At 44.7% G+C, this 12,416-nt stretch overlaps 1 protein-coding gene across 1 annotated transcript in view; it reads right to left on the minus strand.

Moving 5' to 3' along the window:
• LOC110502904 (heparan sulfate glucosamine 3-O-sulfotransferase 6-like) overlaps positions 1 to 11,732 on the minus strand; it is a 35,947-nt gene extending 24,215 nt beyond the window's left edge. Inside the window, exon 1 of the mRNA XM_021581248.3 lies at positions 10,780 to 11,732. Within this exon, the coding sequence (XP_021436923.1) occupies positions 10,780 to 11,288 (509 nt within the window). The 5' untranslated portion in view covers positions 11,289 to 11,732. The remainder of the gene's footprint in view (positions 1 to 10,779) is intronic.
• Between the last annotated feature and the right edge of the window lie 684 nt (positions 11,733 to 12,416).

The following is a 12,416-nucleotide window of genomic DNA, read 5'->3' on the forward strand; positions in this document are numbered from 1 at the left end:
TGGTAACGAGGCTAAAAACAGGACAGTTGGGTAGGCTTTCAGCTGAAATCGCAATTAGCTGTGTTTGGAATGATTAAATATTGTGCTGAGATTTTCTGTGTTTCAATCTGGTTACTGTAGAAATGTACAACATTTGACATCATTTTGTTTTGAATGTGTTTTTAACAGTTTTGGAAACAGTGTTTTAGCATTTGAAAACATGTGCTGCAAATATATAGTTTTGCAGGTGATGGAGCATGAATGAGAAAAGAGTTCATGGATTTCAGAGAATGTGGTCATTGAATGCTTTTTGTGTGAAAGCAATGAAAAATTATTCACAGTTTGGGCCACATACACTTCTGTACACTTGTGTGTGTGTGTGTGTGTGTGTGTGTGTGTGTGTGTGTGTGTGTGTGTGTGTGTGGTACAGTAGCATTGCATAGTAGAACCTAATTCAGTGCACACCAAGGCTGCCTGACTACACACAAAGTAGGAAATGGTGAGACGGAGAGTTCTATTTGTTGAGGAGGTGTAGATCAGTGAGGTAGGTCAGTAAGAAAGACCTAAAGAATGTGTCTACCAGGGGGGAAAGTGAACATGACAACTAATACAGAGATTACTACAGCAGGCAACATTGAGAAGAATGAGTGAGTAGCAGCCTCACAGCTTCCTCAGGAGAGGTAATAACAGAGTCTGTGTGCGTGTACACTATTAGAAAAAAACTAAAATGGTTCTTCGCTGTCCCCATAGGAGAACCCTTGGAAGAACACTTATTGGTTTCAGGTAGAACCCTTTTGGTTCAAGGTAAAACCATTTTGAGTTCCATGTAGAACCCTTTCCACAGAGGGATCTACACAGAACCCAAAATGGTTCTACCTGAAACCAAGAGTGTAGAGAGAGTGTAGAGAAACAGAGAGAGAGAGAGGAGAGAGGGAGAACAGCTCAAGACTCCAGACTGACGACTGAGAGAGCAAGAGATGGGAGAGTATACTATATATATATGAGAGAGTGAAAGACAGAGAAAAGTGTCTGCCCCCCCTCTGTCTGCCCCCTTGGTCTGCCCCTCTCTGTCTGCCTCCCTCTGTCTGCCCCCCTATGTCTGCCTCACTCTGTCTGTCCCCCTATGTCTGCCCCCTCTGTCTGCCTCCCTCTGTCTACACCCCTCTGTCTGCCCCCCTCTGTCTGCCCCCTCTGTCTACCTCCCTCTGTCTGCCTCCCTCTGTCTGTCCCCCTCTGTCTGCCCCCCCCCCCCCCCGTCTGTCCCTCTGTCTTCTCCCTCTGTCTGCCCCCTCTGTCTGCCTCCCTCTGTCTGCCCCTTCTGTCTGCCTCCCACTGTCTGCCCCCTCTGTCTCCCTCCCTCTGTCTGCCCCCCTTTGACTGCCCGCCTCTGTCTTATCGAATAGGAAAATCAGCCTGTGTGTTCCACTGTGTTACTGCCTGGCCCACAGTGGGTTAGCTGTTGGCTGTAAGGATTTATCCGTGGGTGACCAGTGGCCGGGGGCCCCCACCCTGAGATGAACCGATGAACAGACAAGAGGAGGCGGAAGAGAGAGATGGACAGATTACTGGAGGGTCACTTCCTTCCTCCCTCAGCCTGACCCCAGTGATGTAATTGATAACACTGTAAAACGAGCCTCTAGTACAGGGGTTCTCAAGTACTATTTGAGAAGGTCCGGTCACTCAAATTTCCTAGGTGGCAAAGGTCCGGATGGATGTTATTTTTCGGCGTAATAACAAACCCCCAACTCGCAACCCATGCGACCCCAAACTGTTCACACCTCTCTTGTTGGCAGAGAGAACATTTTGCAGTTTTAAAGCTAATTTCCTGCAATTTTACAAATTTTGCATGAGGCAGATAATTGTTTGCTGTTTTAAAGCTCATTTCCTGAAATTCTACAAAATTGTGTGTTCAGATGATACCAGGGGTCGAAACCCCACCGAGTTCCCCCCCAAAGGTGTTTTACCTTGTTCTGGGTCCGCATCTGGACCGCTGTCCACCAGTTGACTATGGGGGCTCTAGTAACTTCATTAGGTTAAATTGTTCCGAGGGTTTCAGTATGAAATCCTGCACTGCACTGTAGTTATTCTTACTAACAACTACCTTTATGGAAAAGCAGAAACCCCAGTATCAGAAATGCACTCCAGCCTTGATACATTATTGTGAAATCTGAAGGGCTTCTTATGATGCTATAAGTTGTCTTTTTGACTTTATAAAAGCAGCCTCTTCCCTTTTGAACCAAAGTTAAACATTATCGTCTTATACTTTACATCATGCTAAAGTGTTCTCTCCTCAGGGTCTGCTACCGTGCTAAAACGCCCACATGTTTCCATTAATTAGCTAGCTTTTCCAAATGAATAAAACTTACAAGTACACCTCAGAACTCTCTAATGGACTCAATATGGGCTCCAACCATTGGCCATCTGGCATCTACCCAACTCTAGACCAATGAGAAGACTCAATACTGAACTGCAGTGAAAAACCACTTCCTAAACTGTTAAAATGTCCCACTCCTTGTGGTTGTCGGCCCATCCTTGACTTGTTTTAATTGAGGAATGGGGATTATTGCCGGCAGAACACAGGGACTGCAGTGTTTGTCATTAGGGGACCGATCCACACCCAGTAAGTGGTGTGTGTGTGTGTGTGTGTGTGTGCGTGTGTGCGTGCGTGCGTGTGTGTGTGTGAGAGAGAGAGGATGTCTCTAAAATACACAGTACAACAAAGAGAGAGAGAGCAATTTGTAAGAGAGCAAGTCTTTTTTTCTTCCGATTTCTCATTGTGAACTTCCCAGATAATGTTCACATTCCACAGACAATTTCTTCCAGAGATCTCCTTCAGGCAGAGTTCTCCTTTTAATCAGGCACATTTCCTCACAATTAAACATAACCACCGCACCCGTAACCAATTCCTGTTACGCTATTAAAGACAACCCAGAACATTTTTCCTAAGTAGGTTTAAAATAAAAAAAGGTGTGTTCTCACATTCTCTCCACCTCACCCTTCCTCCCTTCCTCCCTCCTATGCAAATTAGCAGATGCTTTTATCCAAAGGGACTTACAGTCATGTGTGCATACATTTTACGTTTGGGTGGTCCCACTACCCTGGTGTTACAAGCACTATGCTCTACCAACTGAGCTACAAAGGCCCATTACTCTCTCTTACCCACCCACCCACCCAGCCAGCCAGCCAGCCAGCCAGCCAGTCATTAAACAGAGATGGTTTAATGGCTGAGACAGCAAACACACACTAAGCTGTCAATGATTCAGTAGACTCTCTAGACAGAAGATGGTAGGCTGGGTGATGGGGGTAGAAGTCAACTTAAAGTCAGTGATCCAGTAGCCTCTCTAGACAGAAGATGGTAGGCTGGGTGATGGGGGTAGAGGTCAACTTAAAGTCAGTGATCCAGTAGCCTCTCTAGACAGAAGATGGTAGGCTGGGTGATGGGGGTAGAAGTCAACTTAAAGTCAGTGATCCAGTAGCCTCTCTAGACAGAAGATGGTAGGCTGGGCGATGGGGGTAGAGGTCAACTTAAAGTCAGTGATCCAGTAGCCTCTCTAGACAGAAGATGGTAGGCTGGGTGATGGGGGTAGAGGTCAACTTAAAGTCAGTGATCCAGTAGCCTCTCTAGACAGAAGATGGTAGGCTGGGTGATGGGGGTAGAGGTCAACTTAAAGTCAGTGATCCAGTAGCCTCTCTAGACAGAAGATGGTAGGCTGGGCGATGGGGGTAGAAGTCAACTTAAAGTCAGTGATCCAGTAGCCTCTCTAGACAGAAGATGGTAGGCTGGGTGATGGGGGTAGAGGTCAACTTAAAGTCAGTGATCCAGTAGCCTCTCTAGACAGAAGATGGTAGGCTGGGTGATGGGGGTAGAGGTCAACTTAAAGTCAGTGATCCAGTAGCCTCTCTAGACAGAAGATGCTAGGCTGGGTGATGGGGGTAGAGGTCAACTTAAAGTCAGTGATCCAGTAGCCTCTCTAGACAGAAGATGGTAGGCTGGGTGATGGGGGTAGAGGTCAACTTAAAGTCAGTGATCCAGTAGCCTCTCTAGACAGAAGATGGTAGGCTGGGTGATGGGGGTAGAGGTCAACTTAAAGTCAGTGATCCAGTAGCCTCTCTAGACAGAATATGGTAGGCTGGGTGATGGGGGTAGAGGTCAACTTAAAGTCAGTGATCCAGTAGCCTCTCTAGACAGAAGATGGTAGGCTGGGTGATGGGGGTAGAAGTCAACTTAAAGCGTCCTAGGTAAAATGGTGCACAAGAGAGCTCCTGGCAGAATTATATTCCAATAACTATCGAATAGCCTACACAACTCTCTGCCCTTGTTGAGGTACTAAGGCAAATAAGCACACTCTAAACGGGAATGGGCCCTGGTTAAGATAAGGTTAGGCAAGTTGAAGTGTAGGCAGGGATTCATTCCTTGTGTAACTAAACAGAGTAACTCCGGTGTTGGTGCAAAAACAAAACTGTCCTTGTCAACATTCACACTTCTATCCTACAGTCACTACAACCACTACTACAATCTCTGATAACTAGAATTTCATTAGTCCACTATTCGATAATCACAGCCTTGCAGAAAACAAGACATTTCTGTTTATCAGTGTTGACTGGGTGTGTATTGTGATTACAGAGAGGTGTAGTGCCATGTGAGGTTGTTATAGCTGTGCCATCCATCTTGCTGTGACAGGGACATGAGAGGAGGAGGTCGGGAGGGACGGAGTGGGGAATCATTTTTTCCACTCCACCAAACATGAGCCCTGATCAATCACCGTAACCTGGGAGTCATGTTAGAGACCTGCAGTCTGAGAGGAATCCAGCCTACTGGATAAATACTGTCACAGTTCTGCTGCTCCATCTGCTTCAAATGTATTTGTTATGAGGGGAGAGAAGGTAGAAAACGGTCGTTATTGTGGCAGTGAAAATCTCTGGATTAGTTTTACATTGTTATAGTAAAAGAGCATCAGAGTAGTCTACATCTGCTAGTTCAAACATAACTAGCATACCTTTTTGTCACACTGAGTTTAGAAATTCAACAGTAATGTTCCTAGCTACAGTATGTGTGAATGCAGCACTGGTAAACAGTATAGGGAACCCAGTTTTTACTTTAACACTTCTAGTAATTGACGATCTGTTAGTTAAATAGTCCTGTTCAGATGTAATTAGGTTAGGCATCTGGCTATCGAAGACATTGATTGGTAATAGTCAGTCCCTTGTTCTGTCACACTATAGGGTTGGAAAGGAAGTCCAATTACATTTCCATCTGTCCAATTCTAAATACTCATCTAGTTATCATTTTCACATCTCTTATACTTTCCAGTTATTTCATTAACTATCATCTGATTGGATAGTGCATGCCATACTGAAGGTGAAAGGTCGGCCAATTATGAGCTGTCAAAATATTGATGACTGAGTTGGACGATGGGTTTTTCTCAAGATTGAAAATCCATACCCGTCCCCAAACCAATTTATCAAGTCATGTTCGATTATTCAGTTACATTTTCCCCATTTCATTTTGCATATTGATATCAATCTTGAAGGAATTCCTTTGGTTGCTTGAAAGCATGCCATGCATACATTCTAGATCTTTGGTTGCTTGAAAGCATGCCATGCATATATTCTAGATCTTTGGTTGCTTGAAAGCATGCCATGCATATATTCTAGATCTTTTGTTGCTTGAAAGCATGCCATGCATATATTCTAGATCTTTCCTTGATCGTACGGCGCCATAGCCTGAGATAAATCTTATTTCTGAAAAGTTGAGGAGGCAGCATTTATGATTGTCAATGGTCACAGCAGAGAATGTTTCTCATTGCTCTCATTCTGCATAATGACACAAAGACAAGACGACCAGTGGACATTCAAACAAAGGTCTCCTTTGTTCAGTCCGATTCTATACATTTTATTATTTCAAAGACAATTATTTCCATGCTTCCTACTTGGAACCATGAAAGGCCCTTCCAAAAACTTTTTGTTGGGTCAAAGAACACTCTCTCTGTCTCTAACACTCCATTTCCAAACCTTCGACATATGCCTCCGAATTCCACAGTGGAATCCCTTGTGATTGGTAAAAAAAGACTTGCAGGAAATAAGAGCCGGTCATTCCAGTCTGGATACTGTGACCAATGCTACACTGAATTATGAAAGAAAATATACTTCTGAAGAACCCTGTCCCCCCAATCACCACACGTTTCACAGACTTAACTAGTATTTCACTGCAGCATGAATACATTCTAGGTGTAACCATGTGTGTAGGGTATAAATGTCGCTGGTTGACGGGCCAACAACACCTTGTCAACAAGATTGAATATTCAGCGGGTAATGAACCTCCCCTGCAGTGCCCTGATAAAGGTGCCAGGAGCTGAATCAATAGGAAACCCTATTTAACTGATCAATATGGGAAATTACATTTATATCTATTGGCTATTTATGGTGTAATGAAAAGATGTGGATAGGTTTAATGGTGGATGGCAGAGGAGAATGGGGAGAGGGAGATAGACACGGGACTGGATCTCATCGGGTAAAGCTTAGGCTACATGCACATATGCAATGGAAACACACACACACAGTCACACACACACAGTCACACACACACAGTCACACACACACACAGTCGCACACAGAAAGAGTAGAAAGAGCTAAACCCTTGAAACATGTTCTCTCCCACAAAGCCACATTACCATTTCCAAATGCATCGAGTGTTTTTCCCCACATATAAACATTTCTTCTAAAACAATTTGCCAAACGCTTCCTTTTAACATGGCCATGTGTTTTATTTGGTTACCAACTGAAGACAGAGGACAGTGTTCAATTCCAAACACAAAGCAGTGTAATAATACTTAGAAGTTAAGAGCTCTGTCAAAGAATATGTTTAAGTGACACTTTCCAGTCCAGTCTAAATGCATTCTTAAACGGTGCCTGGAGTGAATCCAGTCCAGATATGAATGGATAGGTTTCACTTTATGTCAATGTGAATAGCAACATTTTATAAGGTTGCCCTTACGCCACAGAGGTACTCTATAACTGCTTTGGTAACCCGAATGTTATTCCTCAGTTGCACACATAAAACAATGAATGAATTGCCTTCAAAGGACAGGGGACAGATTCGGTTTCATATCAGTTACTAGTATAGTACCATGTAGATACATAAATCATTACACAAGACATTATAATACCCTGTGTAATACCCTGGATGGAGTGAGAGAAGAGGGGAGGGAGTGAGAGAAGAGGGGAGGGAGTGAGAGAAGAGAGGAGGGAGTGAGAGAAGAGGGGAGGGAGTGAGAGAAGAGAGGATGGAGTGAGAGAAGAGAGGAGGGAGTGAGAGAAGAGAGGAGGGAGTGAGAGAAGAGAGGAGGGAGTGAAAGAAGAGGGGAGGGAGTGAGAGAAGAGAGGAGGGAGTGAGAGAAGAGGGGAGGGAGTGAGAGAAGAGTGGAAGGAGTGAGAGAAGAGGGGAGGGAGTGAGAGAAGAGAGGAGGGAGTGAGAGAAGAGAGGAGGGGGTGAAAGAAGAGAGGATGGAGTGAGATAAGAGAGGAGGGAGTGAGAGAAGAGAGGAGGGAGTGAGAGAAGAGAGGATGGAGTGAGAGAAGAGAGGAGGGAGTGAGAGAAGAGAGGAGGGAGTGAAAGAAGAGGGGAGGGAGTGAGAGAAGATGGGAGGGAGTGAGAGAAGAGAGGATGGAGTGAGAGAAGAGAGGAGGGAGTGAAAGAACAGAGGATGAATGAGAGAACAGAGGATGAGTGAGAGAAGAGGGGAGGGAGTGAGAGAACAGAGGATGAGTGAGAGAAGAGGGGAGGGAGTGAGAGAAGAGTGGAGGGAGTGAGAAAAGAGAGGATGGAGTGAGAGAAGAGAGGAGGGTGTGAGAGAAAAGTGGAGGGAGTGAGAGAAGAGTGGAGGGAGGTGAGAGAAGAGATGATGAGTGAGAGAAGAGGGGAGGGAGTGAGAGAAGAGAGGATGAGTGAGAGAAGAGAGGAGGGAGTGAGAGAAGAGAGGATGGAATGAGAGAAGAGAGGAGGGAGTGAGAGAAGAGAGGAGGGAGTGAGAGAACAGAGGATGAGTGAGAGAAGAGGGGAGGGAGTGAGAGAAGAGAGGAGGGATTGAGAGAAGAGATGATAGAGTGAGAGAAGAGAGGTGGGAGTGAGAGAAGAGAGGATGGAGTGAGAGAAGAGAGGAGGGTGTGAGAGAAGAGAGGATGAGTGAGATAAGAGAGGATAGAGTGAGAGAAGAGCGAAGGAAGTGAGAGAAGAGAGGATGAGTGAGAGAAGAGAGGAGGGTGTGAGAGAAGAGAGGAGGGATTGAGAGAACAGAGGATGAGTGAGAGAAGAGAGGAGGGAGTGAGAGAAGAGAGCATGGAGTGAGAGAAGAGAGGATGGAGTGAGAGAAGAGGGGATGAGTGAGAGAAGAGGGGAAGGAGTGAAAGAGAGAAGAGTGGAGGGAGTGATAGAAGAGAGGATAGAGTGAGAGAAGAGAGGAGTGAGTGCGAGAAGAGAGGATTGAGTGAGAGAAGAGAGGGTGGAGTGAGAGAAGAGAGGAGGGGTTTGAGAGAAGAGAGGAGGGAGTGAGAGAAGAGAGGATGGAGTGAAAGAAGAGCGAAGGGAGTGAGAGAAGAGAGGATGGAGTGAGAGTCGAGGGGATGGAGTGAGAGAAGAGGGGATGAGTGAGAGAAGAGGGGAAGGAGTGAGAGAAGAGATGAGGGATTGAGAGAAGAGAGGATGGAGTGAGAGAAGAGAGGAGGGAGGTCAGAGAAAAGTGGAGGGAGTGAGAGAAGAGAGGAGGGTGGTGAGATTAAAAATATATATATATTTAACTAGGCATGTCAGTTAAGAACAAATTCTTATTTACAATGACGGCCTGCACCGGGCCAAACCCGGGCGACACTGGGCCAATTGTGCACCGCCCTAGGGGACTCCCAATCACAGCCGGTTGTGATACATCCTGGATTCGAACCAGGGTGTCTGTAGTGACGCCTCTAGCACTGAGATGCAGTGCCCGAGTGACGCAGAGCTTAGGGAGAAGGGAGGCGGGAGTGAGAGAAGAGCGGAAGGAGGTGAGAGGAGAGCAGAGGGAGCAGGTGATGATGAGAGACTGGCTGATTGGGGTGCTTTGACACCATTTTCATTACTCCAGCACAGCGCTACACACTTCTCCTTAGATAAGAACCAATAAAAAAATCACAATAAAAAGGATCAGCTTCCCATCCCCCAATCCCAACCTAAAACATTAGAGAAAAAGACCCAACACTGACTTTAGATCAAAGCCTTGGCTTTGGGCAACTTTACCCTACGCTGACTGGCAGGTACTCCATAATGTGATGTTGAACCGTGACAGGGCCCGAATCTCCATGTTCCTGAGTTGTCCGAGCTAATGCTTGAGCTGTCATTACATCAGGCCAATCCACACAGTGCTGACAAGACCTGTCGTCAGATTAGGAAAGACTAAAACCATTTCATCACACATTTATGAGACAAGAAGAGAGACTAGAGAGCCGCCGTGCAGCTGCAACAAAGCACTGGGACGGTGTTAAAAGGTCTCTCAACACCATCAAAGGCCTGTAACTACTGTAGTGCCATACTGTAGGCTCAACTGCCTGGCCTCACAAATTAAATGATAGGACAGTGAAAGACAGTACGTTCAGGTAACTTGCAGAAGAGTACAGGCTACATTGTCAACGATTGGAAAGAGTACATTTACATTTGAGTAATTCTTATCCAGAGCAATTAGGGTTAAGTGCCACGCAACAGATATTTTTTTTCTTCACCTAGTTGGCTCAGGGATTCAAACCTTTTGGTTGCTAGTCCAATGCTCTTAACCACTAGGCTACCTGCCATACACCATTAGAGACATTTTTCTGTGTGATCTTAATTTCTTTAGTAAAAAAAAAATCTGCATATGCTTGGAGAGTTTAGAGAGTTGTGATGGGAGAGACCTTCATCCCTCCATTGCTGCTATTGACATTTATACCCAACATCTGCAATATGAATTAACAGACTGTATTGATTTCTCCCTCTCATTGGCTCTGTGTCAAATCTCTATGTGCTCACCTGCCCAACCAGGTGATATGGGTGACAGTGAGGGGTCCCCGGGGGGACACACAGGGACAGACACTTAGAACCGCAGCACATCACATCAATAAACAGCATTTTTTTGGCAGGGGACTGAATGCCCTGTCGCACCAAGGGGCTCTCAGAGAGGATCCTTATTGGCATTGGGCGATATTAATGAGGTGACACTGTAGGAAGGGACGAGGAGGTGGAGGAGGATAGGAGCCTGCTCAGGAGAGGTGATCAATGACAAACACTAGTTACCAAAATAAATGTAAATAAATGTATTTTTTTATGTATGGTATAAATTGTATGGTTTGTTAAACTTTTAAATAAATGGTTTTTGTTTGGAATATATTTAAAAGTGAAAAATCTGAGTCTTCTGTGTAATTCTGTTACCATGGAATTTCCCATGTAGGCCACACCTGATATATAGTAAATCCACATACGTGTTTCTGAGTCTGTTGTCTTTTGGTGCCTGCGATGACAGGCAGTTTCACACAATATTTGATACTTTGTCATTGTGAGATGAATTCCTTTATTTGAAGAAAAAAGTGTATTTTTCCAAGCAAGCCCCTATGTCACAGTGATTGTAATACTATGATTTTACCTGGGTAGCAGGCAATCCTTATTGAATAATCCAAACAAAACATTAGGCTATTTATGATAGAAAATCATATCTCTTTCCATCTTTTGGCCATGTTCACGTTGATGTTTTCAGTGCTCCTGTAAAGAAAAACATTACAGTGAAATTCAAAACAGCACTGGCTCACCTGTACCATTCCAGTCCTTTATCATAGAACCTGTCGAAGAAGTGGGGTTCGGCGCCCACTGCTCTGACATCCGGGTGAATGCGCAGAAACTCCAGTAGTGCGCGCGTGCCTCCTTTCTTTACTCCGATGATGATTGCTTGAGGAAACGTTTTACTCCCGAAGTTATTGGCTGTAGAGATATTGTTATCAGGTCGCAGTTCGTTATCATTGCCCTGCAAGAGTGTGTCAACACTGTCAACGCCGGGGAGCTCGCGAACAAACGAGCCGGGAGAACTGTTCTTGTGCGCGTCGGACATTTGGTGAGGTGAATACTCCAGTCCTTCCTTTTGCAGGATTTTGTTGATAAAAGTCTGTTGGTCGTATACAGTTATAGGTAGGGAGTCGCAGTACCCAGTGAAACAATAAAATAAGTACGTGAAAATGATGATCATGGCAAAGAAGACGGAAAGTTTGGACTGTGCCTTCAGGTGTCCAAAGTTGAACCCAGCTTTCCATTTGTTACATCCCATGAGGCGCTATACTGAGCTGGAGGGTAACACGCAGGAAACATGCCTTTTAAATTAGATCAATTCAATGCGCTTTAAAATCAAGATTAGGCTTAGTCTTTCTTTATAATGTTACCCATAAAAACATAGTTAATGGTGAAGTCGTGCAATTACGCACTTAAAAAATGCATTCATATTTCCAAAAATAACAATGTCTAAGTCCGTTTTGTTTGACCATCCACTTCATAACTGTAGTCTAGAGAAAATGTTTTGAACAGTGTCAATGTCAACTTGTCCAAAGTCCACAGTGCTATGAGAAGCGGTTGAGTTTATGTCCCCTCTGTCCCATCTCACTCTCTGCTCCTCTCCCTTGGCAAAGAAGCGCTCACACGAAGCCCTTTGGCCCCCATCAGCAGCCTGCAGACACACCCCTTTCATTCTGGGTGTGAAGCCACGCCCTGTTGGTTAAATTCCCGCCCCTTACGTTTACAGACTCTAAAATAACACTAATAACTAGCAAACTGAGACCAATCACTAAAAATCATGTGATTCAATAGCACTGATTTATATTTTAGATGATACATTTTTATAAATTGCTATGTAATTCAATAATATATAGTTATATTCCAAGAGATAACAGTTTTGTTTAGAAATATGTAGATATTTCATTTACATATAAAAAGGAGCATGAAAATCTCTAGATATGTTTATGTGAAGTTTTGTTTAAAGCCCTCTGACGTTTAGGGCTTACTGTGGTCACTGTGTCTGTGTGGGGTAAGGGTTACCCTCTGTCCCCATGCAGGGCTGTAAAAGGGGCCCTGTGGAACCACCTGTCAGTCTGCTATCCCTCCTGGGCCACACACCCTATGGAGCCAGCCTGCACAGCCATGGCACACACATTTAACCTCTCCTCTCCCTGCTATAACAGGGACAGACAGGTGTGGTCAGTGTTCAGCTAGAAGCCTGTGTGTGATCAGCGGTATGCTGTATAAACGGACCCTCTCCCTCTTCAAGAGACTATGGTGAAAATGCAGACAGACCACCATTCAGTTTTTCTCATGTCAACTTTCTCACATCGGCATGCTGATGATCGTAGTCAGAAATGTACCTGTGGTGTTACATATCAAATTAAATCAAATCAAATCAAATATA

This window comes from Oncorhynchus mykiss, chromosome 23 (assembly GCF_057628025.1).
Source record: "Oncorhynchus mykiss isolate SJ-2025 chromosome 23, ASM5762802v1, whole genome shotgun sequence".
Taxonomy (NCBI): Eukaryota; Metazoa; Chordata; class Actinopteri; order Salmoniformes; family Salmonidae; genus Oncorhynchus; species Oncorhynchus mykiss.